Genomic DNA, 26,777 nt, shown 5'->3' with positions numbered 1-26,777 from the left:
GCCACTTTGCTGTTTGTCTCTGCAGACTATCCTTGAGTTCCATAAATTTTAGATCTGCAGCTATGGTCAGCTGGTTTTAATTTAGAGTTGGAGCATCAACAGCAGAGCTGTCTGGCATTGATGGGGAAGAGTGTACGGATCCTTTGGGTCAGAGCCCAGGAGATATAGCGCAGTTTCAGTACATAAAAATTTGGCCAGAATGTGTCTACATGATGGAAGTAAGTGTACAGGGATCAATGCAGGGAGCAGTGCATGTGGCACAATAGTAATAACGATGATATATCTTTGCTAATCAAGCAATTAAAAAAAATACATTTTGGGGCTGATTTATTATGGATGATGAATTAACATAAGAACCAGATTTAAGAGAGCCTCATTAAATTATTAAATTAAATAATCAGTTTTATTACTTTGCAATAATTCAGGGCTGATTTTGTTTTTTGTTAATTTATTATGCTCCTTTGTGTATGCAAAGTTTGATCTTTCTCCATCTAACTTTCAATATTAAATGTGTTACACTGAATCATAACAAATGCAATGAAAAATACTGGAGATATGTTCATTTTGTACAACATAAAAAACTGTAGTTAAGATAGCTGGAGCTCAAAGTTCAATATTTGATTGATAATGTTATCTGTGTACTATATATATATATTTTATATATAAATATCCATCCATCTTCTTCCGCTTAGCCCAGACCTCCCTCTCCCCAACCACTTCCTCCAGCTTGTTCGGGGAAACACCAAGACGTTCTCAAGCCAGCCGAGAGATATAATCTCTCCATGATGTCCTGGGTCTCCCCTGGGGCCTCCGCCCGATGGGACATGCCCGAAAAACCTCACACAGGAAACGCTCAGGAGGCATGCCGGAGCCACCTCAACTGGTTCGATGTGGAGGAGCAGTGGCTCTACTCTGAGCCCCTCCCGGATGGCCTAACTTCTTACCCTATCTAAGGGAGAAGCCAGCCACCCTTTCGAGGTAGCCCATTTCCGCTGCTTGTATCCACGACTTGTTCTTTCAGTCACTACCCACAGCTCGTGACCATAGGTGAGGGTAAGGACGTAGATCGTGTGGTAAATCGATCGTAAACTTTGCTTTTACACTCAGTTCTCTCTTCACCTCAATGGACCAGTACAGCGTCCGCATCACCAATCCATCTGTCAATCTCCCGCTTCTTTCTCCCATCACTTGTGGACAAGACCTCAAGATACTTAAACTTCACCACTTGGGGTAGGAACTCGTCCCTGACCTGGAGTGGGCACTCCACCACCACTCCAGGTGCTGAATCTCATTCCCACCACTTCACACTCAGCTGCGAACTGTTCCAGTGTGAGCTGTAGGCCATCACCTGATGAAGCTACAGAACCACATCATCTGCAAAAAGCAGAGATGAGATTCTGAGACCACCCACCTGAAAGCCTTCCACCACTTGGCTACGGCTAGAAATTCTGTCCATTAAAATTACAAACAGAATCGGTGACAAAGGGCAGCCCTCGCTGAGTCCACCACCCAGCGAACCCACGGAACGAGTCCGATATATTGCCAGCTATTTGGACCAAGCTCTTTCAACGGTTGTATAATGATCGAATGGCCCGTAGCAATGGGCCAGACACCCCATACTCCCAAAGCACCTCCCACAGGACACTCTGAGGGACACGGTCGAATGCCTTCTCCAAGTCCACAAACCACATGTAGACTGGGTGGGGAAACTCCCATGCACCCTCAAGTATCCTTGAGAGGAGAAAGAGCTGGTCCAGTGTTCCACAGCCTGGACAAAAACCGCATTGTTCCTCCTGTATCCGAGGTTCAACTAACGGAGAGACTCTCCTTTCCAGTACCCTGGCATAGACTTTCCCACCACGACAGGCACCAACCACCTTGTGGCCGCAGCTCAGTGCAGCGGCTGCAGCAACAAAGGTGACTCAATGTCCCAAGTCTCCCCTGGAATGCTGTTGAAACTCTTCTGGAGGTGTGCATTGAAGATCTTGCGGGTCGGGGCCTCTGCCAGGCTTTCCAAGCACACCCTCACCATATGTTTAAGTGGGCCAGGTCTGTTTTGTAATAACAACAACAACAACAACAACAACAACAATAATAATAATAGTAATAATGATAATAATAATTATTTAATCCTAAATAATAATGTATTTAGGATTAAATTATCCCCAATTAATTAATTAATTATATATCCTCTGTTACTATCACACGTAATTATCCTCATAATAACACAGATATTCAGTATTTTTCTGTCTGTGAATGAAAGAAGAGAACACAAACATGCTGAAAACACAGAGTGAGCTGCAATGTGTTTTATCAGGGCCTTGTGATGTTAAGCAACCATTCCTTGTGCAAACTTTTCAGAGGCAAGTTGCCACCAGTCATTTAAATGATATTACTAAAGAGCTACACCATGGACAGAGGCTTCTTGCGTAATGTAAAAGTAAGCCAGAAAAACATGAGGTCAATCAGTGCATGTGCATGTGCTGCAGTTAAAATATTTCGCTGTAAAGTTGTGTAATTCCTCAAATCACATTCTAATCAGACACTCCTTGGTTGAAATCCAAAAGTGAAATTGGTCCAAAATTTTGCTTTCAAAATATTTTGAACAATTCAGTCAGATAAAGATTGTAAGATATGACAGCAAAGTCATCAGACCTCAACAGGTAGCTGCCAGGGCTACTGTCAGATTTGCAGATGAAGCGTGCTTGATACTACATTTCTTGAAGATGTTACCTGTACATTAGTAGACACAATCAGGACTAAGTACACAATAATAACTGTGTAAAACTTTCTTTTGTTTTGTTCATTTTAACCTGCATGTTATACTCATATTAACATATTAACAATACACTGTAAGTGATAATACTTTGGGTGATGTAATAATATACATGAGATATAATTGTGAACATTTCTCATTTAAACTATTTAAAAAATAGCAAAAAAGTTATTCAGTGTTACATTTGATTTCAGGTCTATGGATTCTTATGAAAATTAAACTTAGGTTATAGACATCTGTCTGAGGATGTGATTGCTCATCTGATTTAGTGTTAATACTCTCGAAAACATTTTGATTGCTTTATGTTTTTTAGGGGTTTTTTTGACCAGCAGTTTACTTTCAGTATATAGATATACACTATGTAGCTCTACAGACAGATTAGCCATGTTAGATAATGGAAAAGTAGATGAAAGGAATTTCTTAAGTCATAATCTGCATTGTATTTACACATTTATTAGTCACTTGTTTGTGAGATACAAACATAGGATTCTAAAGTCTGATTGTGTATAGACATACACGAGTCAAGTTCCCAATCAAAAGTATGAAACATCTGTCGATCTAACACAGTCATGAGAACTGAAAAAAACCCCATCGTGGCATTTTAAAATGATCATGCCATAATTTACAGAGGTACAGTAGAAGATCTACCGGTTGCAAAACACTATTTAAAACAGCACCATATGACCAAAAAAACAACAAACAACAAACAAAAAGAATACAAAACTCTTTCCAACTAATCTGTTTGCAAAGTGATATTGAAAAAAAAATCCTCGTAGAATATATCTCACCTTTCACCCTATTTTGCCCCACATTAAAAATCACTATTCCTTACACACCAACATTATGGAAATATAGAGTTTAATCGTATGGCTATTACACCAACCGCGCTTCAAATGGAGTAACAAACAAACGTAACGATTCTCTGGATTAAGAAATGGCTAAATTAATTTAATCTCAGTCTGCAGTTTTTCAATCCACCACTGCTCGACCAGGAGCGCTGGAGATGCATACAATCCTTGTGGTGAGCCCTAAGCGTTTATCTTTCTGCAAGATTCACTCCCTTCGCTTATGGTGACGCCTGACCAGCCTTGCCCGCCTCTTCATTCCAGCTGAAAAAGACGAAGCAGAGGGAACAAAGTTTATTAAGAAGATAAAGACTGTGAATCAGCAAGTAATTATACTGTTACCTGGAGCTTTCCTGGCAGCAGCAAATCTACCTCCTTCTGTGAAATTAAGAGATAATATGGTTAGCTGGTATATTTGGGATATACAGACAAGTATGTCACAAAATTAAAGTCAAAACACTTACCTTTGATGATTCTGCTAATTCTCTCAGACTCCTCATCGATCAGACTTGGGTCTCCGTGGATTGTAGTGATCCTGGAAAAGTCTGGGCCTGAACGTTCGAAACAAAACCATTACATCTAAAATCCTAAATCATGTTCTGAGTCAAATCAGTTTTAAAAAGGCTTCATAATTACTTTCCCACCTTGAGGTATCCACTTGCACTGAATATAGATTCATAATCATGATCATTTTAAGGAACAAAGGAAATTAAACGTTTGAAATAAACCTATTTGGTATGAAGTGTTTATGGGAGGACACATTACCCTCAATGATCTGAGGCTCGTTCGCCGTGGTGTGTCTGGCTCCACCTTCAGACCGGCAGTGGAGAAGGGTGTTGAAAGTCATTTAACGACTTAGCAACTGTACAAGTACTGACTGACAAATGGACAGACTGACAGGGACCTACACCCCATGAAACACCTCCTCCGGCACCACCAACACAGAGTCAAGCACACATGGGTAAGCTTATGAACATACACAAATCGCACACAGATGCACAGTACCATTAGCCCAGGAAACAAGCTGCAAGACACCAGAAAAGCAGCTGAAACATCACCTGCCCCTGTACCCAAAAAGACAATGGCCCAGTGGTCTGATAATACAATAATATAATTTGCACACTCCACAATTCTCACACATACATATCACAACATAGAGGATGTGCAACCTCCCCTAAGAAACAATCACATTTATACTAGGATGGAATTCCAATGAACCCATGTTCTCTGCATGCTTGCCAAAGATTGTCGTCATATTCTGTGCAATCCCATGAACCAGGCTGCTAAACAGTGCTCTCCGTGCAGTACATATCTAGCTGTCCCGGACACAAACAAACACAAAAACAATAAAGAGCAGTTTGGTGTATCCAGTCCGAAATGAATACTAAATCATTTTCGGGTAAATCTTGCTCCAATCAACACTAATCCGTCTTTTGGGTACCTCAGTCATGAGCCTCACTGCTGAGAGTGCTTTATCAAGCAGTGCAGTATAATTGCTAACTCCTCTCTCTTTAGTGTTTTGCTTGTATGTTTGATCTCTAGTTCCAACCTCAAATTATGATCCAGCCATCTGAACCTTCATCAAACAACACCTCCCACCTGTCTGTTTACTCTGTTGATTATGTTGATTAGTCTGTTGAAGGATCACATTTCCTTCCACCACTACAAGACACTTTTTGAAAGTGTCTTGTAGAACCTTGCAGCTCAGTTCCTGTGATCTCTGTCAGGATTTGAGTCTGCCATTGTTCACCCCGTCAAACACAGCAGTCGTGGATGCTTTCACAAATCTGACAAACTGAGATGACAGGTTCAAGCAGCAATGGAGGCTTTGGCTGCCACTTAGCCAGCCAGAGAAGGACTGGATGTAAACAATCCACATCACTGGTTTGCTTCTACCGGCAGTCAAAATCCAAACTTTAGGCCTTACAATAAAAGAAATTGATGAAGACCATGGCTGAACAACTGTGCTCAAAAGAGCCAAGTCACTGCATGTGCTTTACAATGCCTTCTCTCTTCTTCTGGTCATCATTATTTCTAAGAAATACTGTATACACCACAGAGGAAGTGAGAGTAGTTACTGAATTGAGCCTGACATGAGTCATTCACAAAAGGATTAACTCAAGACAAAGAATGGTACAAACCAGGAAAACAGTATCTGACTTAGTAGCTGATCACCACATAAAAATGAGATGGAAGGTGAAATTAAATCTGCATTAGATGACAATGGCACACAGTGGCTAATATCATCATGCAGATCTGTTAGAAGGTGCATGAACGCTCTAAGATTAATGCTATTACAGTCTTCAAATCAGTAAACATGCAAAGGAAACTCACCTGTGCTGCCTTCTCCACCAACATTGGCACCTGTGATTCAAGGCAACATCATCAAATCTGTTCCAAAAACTTTGTGAGCTTCAAATTTGATCATCTAGGATGGAAAATGAATGATATAAGCATTTTTGAAGAAAATTACCATCAATAACTCTTGTAACTTTGGTAATGGGAGGCTGTCCTTCAATGACCCTGGTGACTTTGGTCTGTGTAGGCTTCCCTTCAATGACCCTGGTGACTTTGGTCTGTGCAGGCTTCCCTTCAATGACCCTGGTGACTTTGGTCTGTGCAGGCTTCCCTTCAATGACCCTGGTGACTTTGGTCTGTGCAGGCTTCCCTTTGATGACCCTGGTGACTTTGGAAACTGCAGAGTCCTGTTCTATGACTCTGGTGACTTCGGTAAGTGAAGGGTCCCCTTCGATGATCTGGGTAGTAATTGAAAAGTTCCTTTTGATGTCTTCCAAAAGTGAAGGGTCCCCTTCGATGACTCTTTTTACGGTAGTGATAGATGGTTCCACTGAAATAACCCTGGTAACGTTGCGGATCACCGTTGACTGAGGAACTGTAGAGAGGGAAATGTAATTTCAGTATCGCTCAAGAATGTGGGGAATAAGGGTATAACTCCCTCAAATTCTTTATTATGGAGGAGTCTGAAGGCACATTATGTGTAGTTTTCCAAGCAGATAAGAACATGCATTCAAACCAAGACGATGGCATGAGCATGGTAAGTGATTGCAGCACTGAAAGAAAGGAGGCCTTAATCAATCCTGCTCTTACACACTTAGAGAAATAATCTGGTCTGTATGGAAATTTTTCATTTTCTTCTTTAGTTGGTTTTAAGTGCACACTTTTCAGTTTTAAAAACTACTGATTTAAATGTGAGCAACTGGCAAAAGATCCCCATCTAACCCCAGAACCTTTCCCCAGAAACATTTGCCAAAAATATCACTTTACTTTCTTTCTGGTTTCTGCTTCTCAGTAATGATTTTGTCTCTCTCTCTATGTTAGTGTGTGTGTGTGTGACAGTATATGTACAAGAGCCAGCTGAAAGCTGAAAGATTTCCATTTTTATCACAAGGCTGATCTTTGGCCTGAGGTTGCTTGATAAGTGCCCTTTTTAGTAATCAGAGTCAAGATTGTGTCTGTCAAACAAATCAAATCAAGAGATTTTGCTAATTTATGCGTAAAACTCGAGGAGCTTTCCCATGTGGTTTTATAAATACTTCAAGAATGATAAAGTATTTAGTTTATGTAGCTTAGTATGAGGAATAGTAAGTATTCTCTACCCAGATGAGTAATCGCACATCAATTGTGTAACCACTATAAAGTTGTATTTTTAGATTTAGTCATTGTAGCCCTTAAATCTTATGAAAATGGCTTCTTAAAAAGTGTTCGAAAAGCACATTGAGATCTAGAAAACCCTTTGTTTTCTGAAACCCACCCAGCAAAGCAATGGCCTCTACATAAGCATTACCACAAAGGATCCAAACAAAGGCTGAGTTTGCCTTCTTATATTCATTTGTTTGATTAAAAGACATACAAATATAACGACAAATAAAATGTCTTATGACCTACAATGCCTGTCTAATAAACGGGTGAGTGTGTCCAGACTTTTAACTGGTACGTACTTACTCGTCTGAGAAACTTCCTATGAGATAGCCATGAATCAATAATGTGGTTGCAAGACAGATTTCACTTTATGCATATTTGTATTGTTGAGCAAGAATATGCATCTGTTTTAAAGGAATGTCTGTTATTCATGATCAATGCAGATTGTAAATCAAATAAGTGCAGATTCAAGTCCTTTGTGTAGTTAGCCGTAGGTCTTACCTTCAACATAATGAGTAGTTGTTGTGATAGTCCTTTCTGTGAAGTAATAAAATTAGTTTTAGGTTCCTGCTCAGGCAAAAATATCTAAACATCATACAGTGATAGTGATATTATGGGAACTTACTGATGAAGGTGAGTGGGATCTCAGTGTAAGAAAATCCAGAGACAAACTAAAAAACAAAAAGCATAACAGAATGAAAACTTCAAAAGTCAACCAGTGAAACCTCTACACAAATACACAGACAGGGTTTCCCCTTCACTACCTTTATCTGAATGTACTTAATCAGCTTCCTCAGGAGGATCAGGAGGTCCTGACGGCCCACAGGAAGGTCTGTAAGTGATACACATCACATTTAATATATATCAAACAAACAGAATGCAACCAGGCATACAGGTGAACACACAGCATACGTTCTTACCCCCAGGATAAAGAACATTCTTCACTATATGGATCACACCGTTTGTTGCCATCAAGTCACTGTTTGGCACACCCACAGAGTTGACAAGGATAGAGTTGTTTACCTGGTAAAACCAAACACAATTAAACGTTACCTTCACACAAATTTAAGAAGATTTAAGTCATTTAAGAAGAATGCAGTGTGAGAGCTGGGAATTCCATTTATTAACGTTACTAATATCCTACAATTGTCCAACATGCAAAACTGAGGCAAATCACACTTTGAGCTGAGTTTGAAAAGTTTTTCTGCCCTTGGGCTGAATTTTAAACATTAATCTAAGAATAATTTCATGAGTTTCATTAGCTGATACGTCTGAAATTACCGCTCTATGACTGTCCCAGAAGGATTTAGAAACTCGGTGCTGGCTTTTTTATTTAAAAAAAAAAAACTCTAAAAGATGACATACAGATTTAACTTGCAGGTTCTTGCCCTGGAAGGTTTTGAGCAGATTGGTAACTCCTCCCTCTAATCCTCCATTGATGAAGGTACCATTACTGAAGTGGTACAGCAGGATGTTTCTCAGAACAGTTAGATCACCTGTCGATGTCAATACGAAGCAATCATAATTCATATTTTACACAATGTTAAACAATGTTTTTTCTCATTTCTGCATCAAATAGTTCCCTATTAGATGAAGCTACCTTGACAGCATTGCTGGGTTTTTCAAAAGACAAGTGCATGTGTGCTCACTGCAGTGGGGTACTCACTTCTGAGCAGAGCCATGTCTTCCTTGCTGAGGTCGACAAAGGCATCGTCCGTTGGTGCAAAGACGGTGTAAGAGCCTTCCTGCTTTAACAGATCATACAGACCTGCTGTTTCCATTAACGACAGGAATTTCCTACATTTATTCAAATAACAGAAAGAAAAGAAGAAAATCAGGGATGCAGAAATAAAATAGAAATCAGGTGATTTTAATGATCCACTGGAAGTACTTTTTTACCACAGCCTTAGTGTTGTGGTTCAGACAGAAAAAAAAATTCCCCAAAGAAATTTATATTCTATATTTGTATATTTGCACAAGCAAAATGGCTCTAACTGCAATAACACAATGAATATCAGAACAGATTAAAAAAAAAGGTTTTTCTTTTAAGCCGGGAGGATTATAGTGTTAGCAGTGAAGTTCAGACAGAGGGTTTGAATGAGATTTGCATTCTTGTGTGGTCCCACTGAGTCACAGATTTGTTTTCCTCAGTTATTCATCACCAACCTTTACTGGTGCCTTTAATTACACAGTGAGAAATGTTCTGCTGAAAGTGCATCATCAACAGCATTGTTTTATTACACACACAAGCAATGTGCGATCACTGTTTCCATCCCCACTACTGGAGATAAAAATCTCACTTTACTCAAAGAGAAATCATTTTCAGCAACAAGTATTTTAGAATAACACTTTGCTCTTACTTGAAACGTCCGTCAGCAATCAGGAGCTCATAGATAGTTTTCTCAGGTGGTTTGATTAGAGACCTCACAGAATGGAGCATCCCATTGCTCCCCTCCTTACTGCCACGCACCATACATGTGTTTTCTATGCACACAGCCTGTCAAAAGAGGAGCATTCATAAAGTTAAGCCACAGGTTTAAAATTCACTGTACAAATCTGGTAACTATTTGCTTGTGTGGAGGAGGGCTGTAAGCCTTTCTTTTTTGATTGTCATCAATCAGAATAAGACAATGTTTCTGTGGAGAAATTAAACCCAGCTGACTCTAATATGTTATCTAGTGGAGCAGAAACACACTTCATCTGCCAAAAGCTGGAGTAATTAGATGTTTACAGATTTTTAAAGTCAGCAACAATATACCCCACGCTTGGTAAGACTCATATAAATCAGACTTCTAGTTTGAAAGTTACTACATTCTGTGGTTTTTCTCTTTTTCTTTCAGATTTCACTTGGTTAATGTAACAATACACACACACACACACACACACACACACACACACACACACAGAATTCTCACAGTGCGGTAAATGAAGACTCGTAGCAGTTTGCCAGCGATTGTTTCCACCGTCTGTTCGTTGTACAGCTCACTCAGTTTCATTTTTATCTTCAAGATGTGGTTTTCCAAAATGAGTCTCAGCATGTTTGTGTCCATTGACGTCATTTCACCTGACAGAGAGAAATGGCAGAGATTTAAAAAAGATGGATAGTTTTAGATCCTGATCAAATAAGGCAAAATGCCTTGCAATTAAAACGTGTGGCATACGTTGTAATATTTTTGGTTTGTAAAAGACAAAATATTATAACCACAAAAAAGTGCTACTTTTCTATAGATAAGAACATGTTTCAACTCACTAGTGAAGGCACTGTTGAAAGGAGCTAGGAGGGTGTACTCTGTCTTTGGACCCAGGGATTCAGCTAAGCCCAGTTCAGACAACTTCCTGCTGAAAGTGCTCTGGGAGGTTTCTAGTAACGATTTCACTTCCTTGGCTGACATGAACAATACAAAAAAGACATGCCTGTGACCCATTAAAAGGAACACGCCAAACGATTTAAACAACTTCAAAATGTGTTTGTACCTGAGTCTGGGATCAGCATCTGGTCTATCAGGTGGATGACGCCATTGGTCGCTACAATGTCCTTCTTCAGCACCATCTTGATGCCGTTCACAGTCAGACTGTCGCCGTCACAGCCAATCTCTATGTTGCTGCCTTCTGCCGTCTCATAGATCGATCCTACCATGATTGCTTCTGCACACTGGACACTCTTTAACAGGTGGTAGTTCACCAGGGCTGACAAGATTGGTCAAAGTGTGAGAAAGGCAAAATAAATTACATTTAATAGAGTAATTAAATAAACATAAACACAAGTTGAACATAGTTGTGCAACTCAAATATCTAATTCTTATGTGAAGCTTGTGCTGTGATGTGTTATTCAGGAATTACAGGTACGCAGATGAATCAAACACCTATGTTCTCTCTGCTCATTATTCACATTAGGCATTTATTTATGCGATTGCACCCACAGCTGAGCCCGACTATCAAGTTAAGCCAACAAATTTAGCCTGCAAAAGCAATGCATTAGAAACACAAGCAAAATTTCAAATTAAGTCACCTTTATTATGCAGGTCAAATTACTCATTGGCTCTAATATAATCTTGTCTTTGGAAGCTGGCCTTGTGTCATTAGTCTGCAAAGCCTGTTTGTGTCGGAAGTCTCTGATAATTTATTGGAATTTATTCCAAGAAGAAGCCTCTCACTAAGGACTTCATTATATGTGGGACTTGAATAGGTACCTATATTTACACATTATTTTGCAGAAAGGGCCTAAACGATGATTACATTGGTTAACTTTTAACTTGGCAAGCTCAATCAAGATCAAAGTCCACTTCATATCAATTTGTCTGCGGGCCTACTATCAGCTGTGTGAAGCTGCCGCACACAGCTCATAGTAGCTCGTAGTAGTAGTAGTGGTCCTTTTTTAGCATATTAACCAGGCTGCAGGATCAATGCCAATATGTGAAAATGTTAAGGTTGTACTTTATGCTCTCTTTAGTACATCACATTTTTACTGTACCTTTAACAACAGCCGGGTCTTCCATGATATTCTCCAAGTAGTCTGGGTTCATTTTGTCAAAGGCGTCATTAGTTGGAGCAAACAAAGTGTACTGGCCAGGCTCACCCAGCTTGTCCATCACATCGGAAGCTAATGCCATAGCCTGGGGAAAAAGACGTGACGTAAACATTTTTCTAAGAATCAGATGCTAAACTGAGTTGAATAGAAGTTGCTGTTTGTTAATGGCGAACTGTACAACTGTAAACATTTTTGAGAATAGTTACATACACTAAAAGAGGAAAGGTCTTCATTGAACTCCAAGTGATCCTTGATGGTGTTCCCCACGGCCTTGATTACCCGATCGATGACGTGCACCACACCATTTGTGGCCAGCTGGTTAGCATGGAGAATCCTGGCACAGTTCACTGTAACAACCTTAGGAAGTAAATATTTTATGAAGATAAAACAATCAATGGCTTAATTGGCTCTTATAGATATAATTGTAATAATCATGCAGCGTTGCGCTTGTCTACACCGTTCATAAACTGACCCCATTTGGGTAGTGGTTGAAGTGCAGCCCCTCTTCATTGTACATGGAACTGACAGTCATGCCATTCTTCATGTCTTTGGTGAGGACACGGTGGTTTACCATGTGGTAATGCAGAGCGTTGTAGAGTTCAATGTTCACATTGTTCTCTAGTGCAGATCGTTGAGCCTTTAAAAATCACAGTGTTAGTTTCATCAAAGCATAACTGTGTGTGAGCAGACATTATTGTAAATGCATTTCTCTAGTAAGGTTTTAAACACAGGTTTACTCACAGGGTCCAGCTCATCCCAGGCATCATTGCTAGGTGCAAACAAGGTGAAGGCGCCTTTTCCCTCAATTTCATTTCTCAGTTTAGAGACTTCAGCATATTGCTGTGTGGTTGTAGCCTTGACAAAGCCCAGTGTACCATACACATGGTCAATGGGAGCCACTGGTGGTGAGGTTGAGAGTTGTGAGAAACCAGAGGAAATATTCATATTGAATATATTGTAATTTTTAGTTGATTTTGAATGAAGCTGTTGAGCCAGCCACCTACCTGCAGTGCATCCTTTCGTACCCTCCAGTTTCATATAACCTGGACAGCATTCATATACAACCATACTGTCAAAAAAAATTAAAAGAGCAGTGAGTTATTCAATAAGTAGATAATCATTAAAAACATAAATTAATTTCATCCAGATATAAAAATAATAATTTAATTGTTCAGGGTTGTGCATCTTTATCATATAAATTTCAAACAGAGCAAGAGTCTACATGACTCTAACACAAAGTGATGAACCGAAACAAAACTATACCATCTCAACAAACTAAAATAAATGAGTCATTAAAAAAAAACCCAAAAACCCTGTGCAGCTGTGAGATAATGAGGAGCCCTGGGAATGAGGATGTTGAAAACAACAAATGAGGAAGTAACTCTTGACACTGGCTCACCTGAACACCACGTAGTAAACTTATAAAAAAAAGTTTGAAATGAATTAAACATAAAAATACTGTCAAGAAAACAACAAGTTAAGCAGACTGGAAAGGAGAAAAAAAACATTTACATGGTTCATATTTCCACAAGAAACGTGACAAAGAGCTCAAAAATTCCCAACAGGAGATTAATCGAGAAAAACTAGGTGACTGGGAAGATCTCCAGTAACTTATTTTCTGTCTTAAAAAAAGAAGGAAAGAAATTACAGGATCATGTGTGAGCATTATTATCAAAAACAGACCGTTATCTGTTACATTAATATGTAAAACTCTAAGTTGATTAGTTTCTGTGCAGTAGACTGCTATCAGATGTCTCACTTGTCAAGTCGAATCCTGTAGTCTGGAAATTTTCTGGAAAACATTCTTCACAGATTTTCATTCTTTAATTTCATTCCTTTTCATTCTAAAAAAACAGACAGGGGTGTCTGCTGCACTGCTGGCTTTTTCTTGGTCATTTATCTAATTCCCAAGGAAGTCTTCAAAAAAGCAAAAAGCTGATATAAAGCCAATGTCTTGTGTCGACTTCATTTTTTTTTAGGTGGAAATAAAGGCTTATCGAAACTTGTAAAAGTGTAACTCAAAGAAATATGTCATGGACCTGGGTCTGGTAACCCAGTGTTCAGGGGTGTTTGTGGACTGGTTTTTATTTGGTGGGTTTGTCTTATTGTCTTGTTTATGTGTGGTGCTTGCCCGTCAATGCTGGATCGCTGCAAGACTTCCCTTCAGTTTCCCAGCAAGTCAGTTGAATAGGTGAGTCTGCCGCAATTGTGGACTTTCTAACGGCTGCCTCTGTGATTTTTCCAGAAGGATTGCAGAGATGAGAGGGCAGTGAGCACATTTGACAGAAGCACAGAGGGTGCGGAGACACAGAGCACGGGGACTAATTGTCGTGTCATATTACTGCAGTGTAAATAAACGCACTGTCTGCATCAAAGAGTCCTGTGTTTGGGTCCTACTTTCCCCGTTCCATGACAAAATGCAAGATAAGCACCAGATAAGCTGTGGAGCTGACTGGCACTCTTCTGCATTGGCATGAATGAAAGAATGAGGTGTGACAAGGCTAATATAATGAGACACAAGACAGTAGCGTAGCTCTAATGTGAGAAGTTTTACTCGGAGCAAACAAACCATAGACAGTATTTGAGTAGAATTAGTCCCCAGTTAACAAACATCTTCTAAGACAAACTAGGAAGTGAATAACCAGTACTGGGGTTTAATTTGAAACACTTCTTGAGTTTTCAGTCCCAGGAATTAGTAATGAAAGTGTAATGAGCTCAAAGAGTTTTCTTTTGAGCTCATTACACTTTCATTACATTTTGCAGAACTTGAGGTTTTTCTGCCTTTTTCTAATGGAAACATTGTGTTTCCACATGATCACATTAGTTTTTCATGATTTACACTAAATCAGACTATCAATCAATAAAGTTTGATTTCTACTTTTTTTTTTTAAAAAGCATACTGTAAGTACACCAACCTCAACCATAGCTGCTAATTGCATAAAAGTTAATATGTTCTGAGCATAAAAATGTAATTCTTACAAACAAACAAGCAAGAAACACAACCATAGTCAGTATGCAAGTAGATTCAAGTCCCCTCAACTGAAAACCTCATTCACACACACACAAGCACACATGTGCATGTACACACACACTTTCTACAAAGATTCATGCTTGGCAAAGCTAATCCATTTAATTAGTATTTGTGTGTTTATAGAAAAACGTCTCTGTGTGTGTTTGATTCTGCTGAATGTGTTGAATTAGTCATCTTGTGCAAAGAGGCATGTTGCTTATAGAGCAATCCCTCTTTGCTTTGACACTAATTTCGGTAATATAAAATACATAAATACCCCTCCACGACTGGCCGTCAGGAAGGTATGAAGTCATTGCTCCCCAGCTACGCTCTGACAGGATAATAGATTCAACAGAGAACTGAAACAGAATTAGCCAGTGCACTGTAGCCAGGCCCCTGGTTGTATCACAGCATGAAACAAATCAATGTGGCTTCCAGATGAGCAGATGTGCAAATATGGGGCTTTGGTGCACGCACACACGCACGCACACACACAAACACACACTCACTGTACTCACACAAAGACTTAAGGTGGGGTTTTCTGGCACCAGATAAAGACATTGGAGTGTTTCTTTATCCTCTGTAATCACTAATGAACAGTCTCTGTTCCATCCTCATCCGTCTGGTCTTAATATTGTGTAGAAAGGCTTTTTTTGTATAGATGGGTGTGGACTTCCTCTAAATTAATACATCTTTAAGAATCTGACTCTTACAGTGGTTTATTATAAAGTCCACTTAATTTTAATCACTCGTCCTGTGCTTCCTGCAAATAGTTTTCTTTAACAGAAAAAACACTTCTTTCATCCAACAGCTCAATTCAAATGAAACCCTCAAAAGATCCTATGGTACCATTATATCAAGAGAAACATGAGCAATTCCCAAACTATGTTAGGTTAATAGTTAATACTTTTAGGTTGGTATAGTGACCTGAAACTACACATGCATTTAATCAGCAGTGTAAGATCAAAGTTTAGTTTTGGAAACATGTTCAGGATACTCAACAGCAACAAAACCATTTGAAAAAGATTAAACGTGAAAGTGTGTGACTAACCCACCAGCACTGGAAAAGAACAAAACAACTAACCACAGCAAAACAGGGTATCTCTCTGGGTGATCCAATCTATCGCCAGTGGTGTACTGGTGAGGCAGATAAGAGGAGAATATACTGAACACTTCCAGCTGTTTAGCAAAGTGTTTTCTGTGGGAAAAACTTACTTATCTTTGGTGTAGATTTTGCTGTTTGTAGCACTACAAACTTTTCGCATGCACTAAGAAATTAAATTATAAAGTGGAAAAAAGTTAAATGCATTGAAATATATTTTTTCAGTTGCTTTCAGCTAACAAAATCCTATTATAGAAATTGTTTCATTTAAACGTTTTGAATAGGCCATATTCACATTACACAAAGAGCTGACAAAATAATTTGTAAACAGCCTAATGGGACTTGGTAGTGATGTAACGATGAGGCCAAGCAATTGTGTTTCTTATCGTAGAAACCCCTATTAGCTTCTCGTAATCTACATGTTTTGACCAGTAATTCCTGGTTGTTTTCATGTCTACTGCTGTACTGTTTTGGGAGAAAATGACTCACCCCTGAGCTCACATCCCATTTTCAGCCTTATCGATACCACAACAGGTGCTCCAGTTGACTGCATGACTGAAAACAGACGGGTGTATGTCTACATGTGTGTTCTTGTGTGTGCATGTGGGCTAAAGACAGAGAGTAAGTGTGTATATTATTTTCTGCTGCTACTGCACTTAAGTATACCAGAACAGCTCCAACTAAGCCTTACACTCCTTTAGGTGCGTTTCATGTAATATTTTATGAAATCATTCTGCAGGAAATAACCTAAATAAATAAATCCACCACAAGCACCCTAAAGTTTGGTTTCTTATTATTTTCATCCATGCACAAAGACTAAATTAAATTTAAGCATAAATCCTGGGACAAGACAAATAAACAAAAAACTCTTTCAAAATAAAGGAAAAATCATTTAAAAAACTAGTCCAACTCACATATGGACTATGGCACAAATTAAGTACAATTACCCACTCTACAGACTCTCTATGCAGACACTAAAAGCATATGCAATACACTGATTTTTACAAACATCTGAAACATGCTGTAGGGGAAGTCCCATACCAATTATTGCTAAGCTACTACATCAGCAAGTCTACAACTGAGTAAACCACCGGCTACAAAGCATGCCCTGACTTGAGAGTAAGGGAGGGCTGGATGAGAATAAAGACAGCAGTACATGCATATAGAGATTCACTGTGCAGAAAACTGTGTGGTGTTCACTTGCAAAGTCTAAGATAAACATTTTAGTGATGAAAACTGACATTACCAGTTTGAACCATGCGACTTCATTTTAAAGCGAAGGCTAAGAGGAGAAAGCGAGATGCCTATAGGTTCAGATAAACTGAGGTACAAGTCTGAGGGTGCAGAAAGGGTTTGGTCAAACATATTGGGCCTCTGCTGATTGATGGGTGACAAAGCTGGGTGTGGTTTGCACTTTTGATCGGACCAGTCTATTTCAGTGCAAATAATAATAAAAATATGCACTAATTAGATCCATTCAGTCTTTCAGTAAATACTTACGTATTCTTGCCACAGATGCTGCGTTTGTACCAATTCCTGCATGTGCTGAAGTACTTCTTCTTGGTCCCCGTGACTTGCTGCAAAGCACACACATTGGGTCTGTAAGACAGGAGAGGGAGGAGAGGGTGAGGTGGGAGTAACAAAAGAACATAAGAAGCAGGATCAGGAGGAAGGTCAGGATATGGGACTGTACGAGCGTAGCAGGGGGAAGGAAGGCGATAAGGATAGACAAGTTGACAAAAAAGACCATGAGAAGATGTGGGGAGGTGTGTATGTATGAAATGGAAAAGAATGCATGGCAGAAAAAAGCAATTTACACATATCAAATATGCAATATTTATGTTAATAATACATTATTTGGACAAAAGTACTGGATCACCGACAAATGACAAGCACAGGAGCGGCTCACTCATGGAAACTGATAAGCATGAAGCTCCTTGAGTACACTTTCTGTGCTGATGTTAATGTCAGAGGAGGTTTAGAGCTCTGCAGTCATCAGAGTGTTGGCAGCTTTTACACACTAAGAGCTGCAGGTCAGGAACCACATCAACTCTGCCACTTCATGGCTGAGTTGATGTGGTTCCTAATTGCTTCCACTTTACAAATATAGCACTTACAGTTCATTGTGGAATTTCTAGGATGGAAGAAACTTCATGAACTGACTTGTTGCAATGCTGTCATCTTAACACAGTACATGGATTCAGTGAGTTCTTAACAACAACCCATTCCCATTCACAAATGTTTGTGAGGACAGGTTGTCTGAGTAGCTGCTTGATTTTATACCCCCAAAAACAATTGAATTTAAAGATAAAGGGGTGTGGCCCAGCACTTCTGTCCATATAGTGTATTACGTAAAACCAAAATTTGATGCATGTGCATTTTTTGTCTGTTTTGTGGGGTTTTTTTCAAGTTAGCAGACATTTATTTCAGCAAATAATAATGGCGCTTTATTAATCAAGCAGAAAAAACACTAATGTACAGTATCTACTACTGTAATGTGCACTGCAAGTGTACTGTACTTGCAGTATGGTCAAAACCACCCAAGAGACTGAACTACTTATTTGGTTCATTTTCAGTCTTAATCCAAAATATCATTTTAAAGAAGATTCATCTTATTCAATTTAAATGTGAATTTTAAATTACATTAATTACATAATTATTAAATACGTGATTCATAATATTTGGAATATTTCAATAAGAATCACACTAGAAAAACATTAGAAAGTAAGGGTTATTTCTTACAGTATTTGGATTTCTCTGGACTTCAGTTGTTGATTTTTGCATGTTAAATATGTTGACGATCAAGCGCTATTTCCTATTTTTCATCAATATGACTGATCTGTCCATGAAAATGTAATGCTCAGTAACATTTAAAACCACATTAAAAATTGACGCAGTATCAGCTTGTTACAAATGTTACAGTTTATTGCCAGATCATACAATTTATGTTCTTACACCTGCAAACAAGGTGATAAGAAAAATACTAAGTCTACCTACCCTTGATCCCTGGCCCGTATGCGGCTATGGGTGACTATCTTGTCATATGCTGAAAAAGCTGTGGTCTCCAGACTGCAGAAGGCCACCAACAGTAAGGTCACCACCAGAAGCTGATGCATCCTGTGAAGTTATCAGTCCTCAGTGCTGCAAGGGCTCAAACACACACTGCTCTTGTCTTTCAAGTGCACACATACACACACACGCACACACACGCAGGAGTCCCAAGAAACACACAGGATATGTGGGAACACACATGAGAGAGGGAGCTTTTATATCAACAAGCTTCTCTCTAACACACCCACTCCCTTTTTAGTCCCTCACTGTCTGTTCCATACCATTATATCCTTCTCCCACCCGCATACACCCTTCTGTTCAGTCGAAATCCTTCCTCCACCACTAACTCTCCTCCTCCCTCATGTTCTTATGAATTTTGCATGAATTTGCTGACCACCGTCACATCCCAGAGCACCAAGGGCACCCTGTACTTCAAACTTTACGTTGCTGTACAAGCTGCAGTGCCCGCCTGTCTCCAAACTGTGAATTGTGTTTAAAGTATGTAAACCGGTGATGATTTGATCATTGTATGTAAAATATTAGAGGATTAGGTTTTTTCTGAGGCTAACACCCACAGAATTTGCACTGCAATGAAAAAAGATGCCAATAAAGATCCATAAAGAAAAGCAGATTTTAAGATACAGATCAAAACACTTGTAGTTTCACAATAATACCTAAACACGGGCTCTAAGCATACCTCTCATCTCTCTTCATGAGACTTCTGGCAACAAAATGTAAATTAAATTGATATAAAAATGCTATAAAATAAAGGCGTAAATCATGCATGAAGACCCACTGTGGTGAATCTGCACAGTTCGGTATTTTACTCTTGACACGCTTGAAAGAAACCTGACTGTATTTTTATCACACCTCCCCTGGGACCCCACCGTTCTCCCCTTTAACTTTTATCATATTGATTCATCGTTTCCATCAACCTCCCGTGAACTCCCTTTTGCGCTCCTCTTCTCCCATCATCCTCCCTGCTGTCATGTTCATCGATATCAGCTCAACTTTTGCTTACTCCTACCTTTCCCCTTCAGCTGTCTCTGTCTCCAACATTGAAGCCATATCTGATACAGCTTCAAAGAATAAATTAATCATGAATACAGGCTTTCCGGACATCCTCGTGTACAGTCTTGACTTTTCGACAGGTGTGCTTCACACTTTACACATGCAGGTCGAGACAATTCAGACAAGGTTGATTTATTGGACCAAGAGCCATTTCTTTCATCGCTGTTGTTTGAGAACGAATACGCCAAGAGTGCATGTTTTATTCTTTTACAGTAAATATAGTAAAGTAAGAGGTTAGGGGTTAGGGGGTTAGGGTTTGGGATGAGGACTATGTTTTAAAAACAAAGGTTAAGACAGCTTTGCGCTAAACTGAAAATATGTGCTCACTCTTATGAACTCACACGACCTCTGTCTTTCCACAAATGACAGATGAACAGTCTCCAAGAGTCTGACTTTGGAAACATCTTTCTGTCTTTGAGTCCACTGTTTTTGAAATTTTGCTCTAATTGTAACTGTATTTTAATATTAACAAGTTATCCTCTAATCCTCTAAAATCCATGAATAGAGCTTATGTGTATTTATAGCGGTTCTTTATACTGTAAGTATAGTGTCTTGGATTTGTCACTCTACCTTCTTCAGGAATCACAGCAGGAAATTTGTGCTATGTATGACGTCTCCCCCTACTGGGAATTATTTGTCAGTACAGTCATATGTAAGGACAGGGACTTAACACATAAAACCTTTCACAACGTCATACATTTTTATTAGTAAGTTTTGATTAGGTAGTAAATGTTAGGCTTTGAGTGTTGCAGAGCAGGCCGCAATTTACAAGGAGCCAGCACAGCCTTTAATCTAATAAATCTAACACAACCCTGAATGTGTGAACTTTTATAAAGACTAGTAAGCTTTGCAGTTTTGATCCTTGAACACATTTTTTTGTGGGTTAGGTAAATTACTTTTATTATATATATATATTTAATTTTAATTAAATAAAGCGGTCAAAATGTTACTATTTTATGTATTCTATATCAATTATTTCCTTCAGAAAACAAATCACACTCAATTTTAAATGTAAAAGACATTTCAGGTTGTTTTAGTCACATTTAAAAGTCACATCAGTGCTCTTAACCGAGATTATGCTACTGTATAAGACTTCAGCAGTTAAAACACGTAATTGTGAGCATTTAAATATGCAATGTTAGGAGATATCTATTCATGTGTTTCTGTGTCTGTGACAGCCTGGTTCAATCAAGTTGTCATAAGCCCAGGAGCATTTCAGTACAGCCTTTTGATCCCACATGGAGCAGAATTTCATCAGCTGCTGAATATTTCATTTCCTTTTCACTTGCTCGGTCACTTGTTCACTGAAATTAGAAATTAGAGGCCAAGCAGCACAAATAGGAAAGCAACAGAAAGTTCAGAAAAAACAAAAAATATCCAGTCTGTGGGGAAACATATGCGGCAGCTGATGAAATTTTAAACAATTTTATAGTTTTACAGAAATTGTAAAAGTTTTGAACTGTGTTTTTATGATGCAGACAGGACCACAGTGCACACTATAGTTACTGTTACATTGTGTAGATCACAGGTTTTCTATTAATCACAGTGCTTAAACCCCATTTCTCCACTTTTTTGTACTACTGTATAATCACTGTAATACATTTTCACACTCATGATGTTCTTGGGAGCAAAAGAGATGTTAAAGTGGTGCAAAAATGTTGGCAAATTAGCCCTTGCAGTGTGTGGTTTTGGGAAACTGATTGTGAACTAATGGAAATGACATTTCACGACAACTGTTGCTGAGGCAAAAAGAAAAAAGAATGAAAGGAGCTCTGTGCAGTACTTTCACTCACCTTATGTGACATCTGTTCCAGGAAGTCATATGTTTTAACCACCAGTGCATGACAATAACGCAGTAGTGTTTGGTCTGTTCACGCTGTTAACAGGGTGATAAACTTAATAAACGTAATCACATTAAGAATAACTACTACTCTGCAGGTAAACAAGTTAGCTGCCAATGCACTGCCGAGGTGCTATCAGCTTTGAAAATTATTTCAGCGGATATAAGCACAAAAACATCTTAGGTAGTATTTCACTTGGAAACTTTAAGTAAGAGTATAACTTAACAGTTTAGCACTTTAGGTTAACAATACCTAAAGTTGTCTTGTTTTTGTGTGTGCCAGGGAACCACTTCAAATTTGATATTAAGATCACAACCAAGTAAAGAGAGGGCCAGTAGTACTGATATCAATACATTTAACTTCTGTGTGTCACGACTTATGAGATGAATCATCACTAATTTGGAATTTCTGAAGACATTTTAATGGCCACTAAATCACTGTGATTTTTGTTTTCCAAAATAATCAGTTTACACAACAAATTACAACTTTTTACAGCTTTTCATGTATTTTGAAACTAGGTTTTGTTCTTCTTGGAGACCTGTAATGTAAATGTGTGTGTCTCTAAAGAGCCTCTCTTAAGGTTCATCTTCTGCTGTTCAAATGTGTTATAGGCTATAAAATAGACGTGACACCCAACACAAAGAGGCAGATAGACATTTTTCATAGTACATGTTTGAAGTATATTTTTTCATTTCCACAAAAAAAGAAAAAAAATCAATTTAACACAGTGGATTAGATATTCAACTTAGAGGATAGAAACAACATATCAATCCTATCATGCTAGTACTGATCCGATACCAATACCAGCATTGGTATTGATACTAATGATATTTGGATCAATGTGCTCACGCTTACAAAGGAAAAGGCATGGTATTGCTAATACCAGTGATATCACAATAGTTTTATATGAATTTATACTAGTATTATCACTGATGGTATGATATGGCAAAGCACTACTTGAAACCCACCTCTACTCTGCAAACAGTATATGGTCAGCTGAAGGCCCACATGCATTTCTCTGGTCCTGTGTCAGGTCTGCTAAATTTCTTAAGAAACTGATTTTCAGATAGTGTTTATCTGAATGTAGGTAGTAAGGAGATACATGATAAGCAAATTTTTTGGCTAATAGCTCTTTGAAAGTAGCAAAAATACTACTTCATGGCTGCCAAACTATATTATCTTTGCCATTTGTCAAAAATTCTCCACAAAAAATGACAAAAATTATGTTTTTTTTTTAAAAAACAGGCTGCTAGTAACAAAGTAACAAAGCCTAAAGACACGACTCAAAATTGGTTCTCAGCTACGTTGTTTGTTATCTGTAGACACAACACTGGTTCATGCCTTGAAGCTGGTGCATTTTTAAGCTTGACTGAACACTGAAAGCTCAGGGTAAAGCGGCTTAACGAAGAAAAGACATTCTTCTGAAAATAATCAAGCACAAGGCCTGAAAACGAGTGAAAAAGCAGTCATTATCAGAAACAAAGACAAACTTTAAAAGACCTTCAGAAAACCTGGAGAACCACTGTCCCAAATCACTAAAATATACCAGAAAGTCAGGCTCCTTGAAAGCATAGAGAAATGATGGGTAAAACGAGACTTTTACAGAGTACTATAATTCCCCTTCTCCAGTAATTAATCTAGCTGCTCTGTTATGAGCCTCAAGAGTAAAATAGACCATTTGGTGATGCTTGGCTGACTTGTTTAAATAGAAAGGTACTGTGTGACCCAATTAAAAGAATATCAGTTTGCATAACAACTATTAACCATTACATTATTTTTATACATATGCATTAGTTTTTGTGGGTACCTGCATGCATAACCTTATAATCAGGTCATAGTGTTGTGTTGCTGTGGGTTCATGGCTTTTAAATGTGTTTTTCATTAAATAAATAAACAGCTATAAGGAAAGATTGTCTTTCTTTTATTTTTAAAGTAATTTTTAATAACTGTCAAATTTTTCTTTAGATTTAACACATCACTACAAAAGACTCCAAACATCATTAATGTTTAAGTGTAAACATCCATCCATCCATGCAAAAGGTTAACTATTAAGATATACAGTTAACAGTATCAGTTATTGTGTTCATGCCTGTCAGGAATTTGCAATGAACAAAAGAGGAGACAGGAAATTAAGAGTGTATTTCTATATTTATTCTTGATTTATGTTTCAGTTTCTATAATGCCATTCATTCAAACTAACATGACATCTTAAACTAACAGTTAAAAACAGCAGATCTGTTCAGAATAATGAGTTTATTCTTGAGTGACAAAACTTGAATAATACGTTGCTTTAAATAATTTATCGGCTGTGTTCATAATGTATATCTCAGATAGTTTGGCCACGCCCTACTTTACAGAGAATACTTGGGTTGAACTGTCAGCGCTGAATTTACAGTCGGCCTCATCAGTGTGATGAGAATCATGATCCACAGTTCTTGCATAGAAAACTTTGACAGAATTGCTGTTGCAATGATCAGAGTTTGAGCGATCTTTGAAAAAACTGTATGCCATTTTAAAGTGTGTAAAGTGCAGAAACAGACAGAGTAAGGCAGAAAGTCACGTCTAAAACAGAACACATCTATTGCTCTAATAAGATAATGATGGGGAGCGTTAAATGTTTAAGGGTAGAGGGAAAAAAAAGAGGTAGAGAGAGACGGTTATATGGTAACCAACAGGACAATTTCAACTGAAATGCACATATCAGATGGGAGAAAAAGCTTTTTTCTTTCAGGAAATCCTTATTGTCCAATCACCTCTAGGGTCAAAAAACGAAATATACTAATCCTTAAATTTGATTCCTCGTGATGCTTACACGGAGCTTCGAACAATGTTGCTGCATTTCCACTGCTAATATAACAGCGTTTAAAACAGTTAAACCAGAGGCCTCCCTGAGTCTCCAAAGATCAAAGCTGATCATAAGTTTAGTAATAACTGGAAAAGTTCGACTCATGTTCACAATTCTCACTCGAGGCTCACGTTGATTGTCAGTCTCTGTGTGTTCAATCCAGCATTACTGGACCTGTAGTTCTGATCACATCTCATCATATCTTAGGCATCGTCTTTGTATGAGCTAGACATACATTCATCAGCTACTGAGTCAGTACAGGTTAAGTCCTTTTCTCTTTCTTCGGTTTCTCTTTCTTCACACTGGTCCAAGCATTTTTTGCTGTTCGACTCCTCCTTAATTTCCTCGACTTCTTCCTTCTTTTTTGTTTCCAGGAGTTTCCTCTCACTCTTTTCTCCAGCGATATGTTCCTCTAAGTCTGTGTCCCCAGACTCTCCTGCTTCTTCTGACAAAGAGTACATCTCCCTCGAGATTTCTGCTGCACTTGATGAGGCTTCGTTGTTGCCCCTTTGGTGTTTCTGGAACAAACCGAAGTCAGATACATCTTTGGGGTTGCTTCTCCTCTGGCTTGACGTTTCACCAGAGCTCTCATCAGAGACCAGGGACATGAATCCATTAGGTAGACCATTGGAGGCTTCAGGTGGCCTGGGTGCAGCTGTTGAACTGCCCTGCTTGAGGATGGATGTAGTGATTTTGAATCGATTAAATTTGCTTTTCACCTGGGTGCTCTGTGGGCAAGCAGAGACCTTGAGTGAGGAATTAGGGTACGCAAGGCTGGATTCCACTGAGCTGCCACTGGCCTTTGCCACATTTAAAGCTGACTTTCCTGTCTTCATCATTCCCATCACCTCGTAACGGAAACTGGAGATATCTTGTTTCAGCTCCTAAAAAACAAAGAGCAGCTTGACTGTGAAATTTATAACTACTAGCTCCCACTGTTGGTATCAGCAAAACACTGAGCTGTATTGATCTGGCTAAAAAAGATAGCTAGCAAAGGTTAAAATATCAATACTAACTAGCTAGCTTAGTTAGCTAGTTAGCTAGCTAGCTTTGACTCAAAAACAGTTATGAGACAAAGCAACACTATGTCTCTAAATGCCTGTAGTCTAGACTATGAATTTATGTATTATTTATCTCTGTATGATCATGGTTGAATTTTATGTCTGTTAAACTAGGAAAAAAACAGTCACAATGCAAACACCTCTGAGCTATGTTGAAAATCTGGATTAGTCAGCACTTAAACCACCTCCTCATATATCCACTTATATATTATCTCATCATCATTATCTTGTCAGTGGATGACTGTGATTAGTTTGTCTGATGACTTCCAGGCATGTACTTAAAGCATATGCATTAACAGTCAACGCATAACATTAATGGGAAAAAAAAGATTAAATATAACCAAAATGCAAAAAAAGAAAAATATGCAAACATGATGATAAATAACTCTCAAACATAATCATTTCATATTCATTCAAGAAGGAAGACTACCTTGAAGTTGTCTTCAGTCAAGCCTTCCTCTGTCTTGGCATCTCGAATCATGGCGGCCACGTAACGTTTCACCAGGTTCCTCAGTACCTCCTACAACAATTAAAAAAAATCTTGAACACAAAAGATCTGAAAGTTTCTTCAATACAAACTTCAAATGAATGAGACAGGAAACAGACAAATGTGTTCCTCTACAACGAAAAGTGATGTAAATCCTACTGAGTTTTTTTGGCTGATTTTGTGAAACATCATAAAAGCTTTTTATGAAACGTCCGCTTCAGGGTGTCAGCCCTCCGTTGAACCTGCCCTGTGTGTATGCACCTCTCACCCTTTGACCCCCACCTCCCCTCCCCCCCTTTGTAAAAGTAATTAAGAAAATGAATGGATGAAAACTGAGAGCTGGAAACCTAAAGAGGCCAATTTGTGTTTGCCGCACACCCATACACAGACAGTGGTGAGAGACTGTAATTATTTTCAGCTTGCTTTCAAAGAGACTGCACTTACCTGGTACTGATGGTTTATCCTCAGGTTCTCTGCGGCTCGCCTCTACACAGACATCA

General features: G+C 38.6%; 2 protein-coding genes across 6 annotated transcripts in view; both read right to left on the bottom strand.

The window, feature by feature from the left end:
* Window positions 1-3,209: 3,209 nt before the first annotated feature.
* postna (periostin, osteoblast specific factor a) lies at window positions 3,210-19,229 on the bottom strand. Of its 3 annotated transcripts, XM_013272376.3 has the most exons (24): window positions 18,919-19,229; window positions 17,422-17,520; window positions 12,814-12,878; window positions 12,551-12,708; window positions 12,282-12,446; window positions 12,020-12,166; window positions 11,753-11,894; window positions 10,756-10,968; window positions 10,532-10,666; window positions 10,197-10,345; window positions 9,642-9,778; window positions 8,948-9,078; window positions 8,647-8,777; window positions 8,202-8,304; window positions 8,046-8,113; window positions 7,907-7,952; window positions 7,783-7,818; window positions 6,261-6,514; window positions 6,095-6,221; window positions 5,956-5,985; window positions 4,387-4,431; window positions 4,086-4,172; window positions 3,964-3,999; window positions 3,210-3,885 (listed from the first exon to the last, which is right to left on the bottom strand). In XM_013272376.3, the coding sequence occupies exons 1-24, from the start codon at window positions 19,035-19,037 to the stop codon at window positions 3,830-3,832; spliced, it is 2,679 nt and encodes an 892-aa protein (XP_013127830.1). In that variant the 5' UTR covers window positions 19,038-19,229; the 3' UTR covers window positions 3,210-3,829. The 3 variants fall into 3 exon arrangements, with proteins under 3 accessions (XP_013127830.1, XP_005472341.1, XP_003446920.1); XM_005472284.4 differs by having other exon boundaries at window positions 6,095-6,514; window positions 18,919-19,228; XM_003446872.5 differs by lacking the exon at window positions 4,387-4,431 and having other exon boundaries at window positions 6,095-6,514; window positions 18,919-19,227.
* A 4,784-nt stretch (window positions 19,230-24,013) lies between these two features.
* trpc4a (transient receptor potential cation channel, subfamily C, member 4a) overlaps window positions 24,014-26,777 on the bottom strand; it is a 28,871-nt gene continuing 26,107 nt past the window's right edge. For all 3 annotated transcript variants that reach the window (XM_005472283.4, XM_025910813.1, XM_003446873.5), the window contains 3 exons: window positions 26,722-26,763; window positions 26,221-26,310; window positions 24,014-25,613 (listed from right to left, as the gene is read on the bottom strand). In XM_005472283.4, the coding sequence (XP_005472340.1) occupies window positions 24,933-25,613; window positions 26,221-26,310; window positions 26,722-26,763 (813 nt within the window). In that variant the 3' untranslated portion in view covers window positions 24,014-24,932. The remainder of the gene's footprint in view (window positions 25,614-26,220; window positions 26,311-26,721; window positions 26,764-26,777) is intronic.

Source organism: Oreochromis niloticus, linkage group LG10 (assembly GCF_001858045.2).
Source record: "Oreochromis niloticus isolate F11D_XX linkage group LG10, O_niloticus_UMD_NMBU, whole genome shotgun sequence".
NCBI lineage: Eukaryota > Metazoa > Chordata > Actinopteri > Cichliformes > Cichlidae > Oreochromis > Oreochromis niloticus.
The sequence above is the reverse complement of the archived record's forward strand: the minus strand, read 5'-3'. Positions and strand labels throughout refer to the sequence as shown.

Coding starts and splice junctions, on each gene's coding strand:
- postna (XM_005472284.4), bottom strand. CDS start 19,037: ATGCATCAGCTTCTGGTGGTGACCTTACTGTTGGTGGCCTTCTGCAGT. Junction 10,969..11,752: donor AGACCCGGCTGTTGTTAAAG/GTACAGTAAAAA, acceptor CAATCTTGTCAG/CCCTGGTGAACTACCACCTG. Junction 8,114..8,201: donor GAATGTTCTTTATCCTGGGG/GTAAGAACGTAT, acceptor TATCACTTACAG/ACCTTCCTGTGGGCCGTCAG.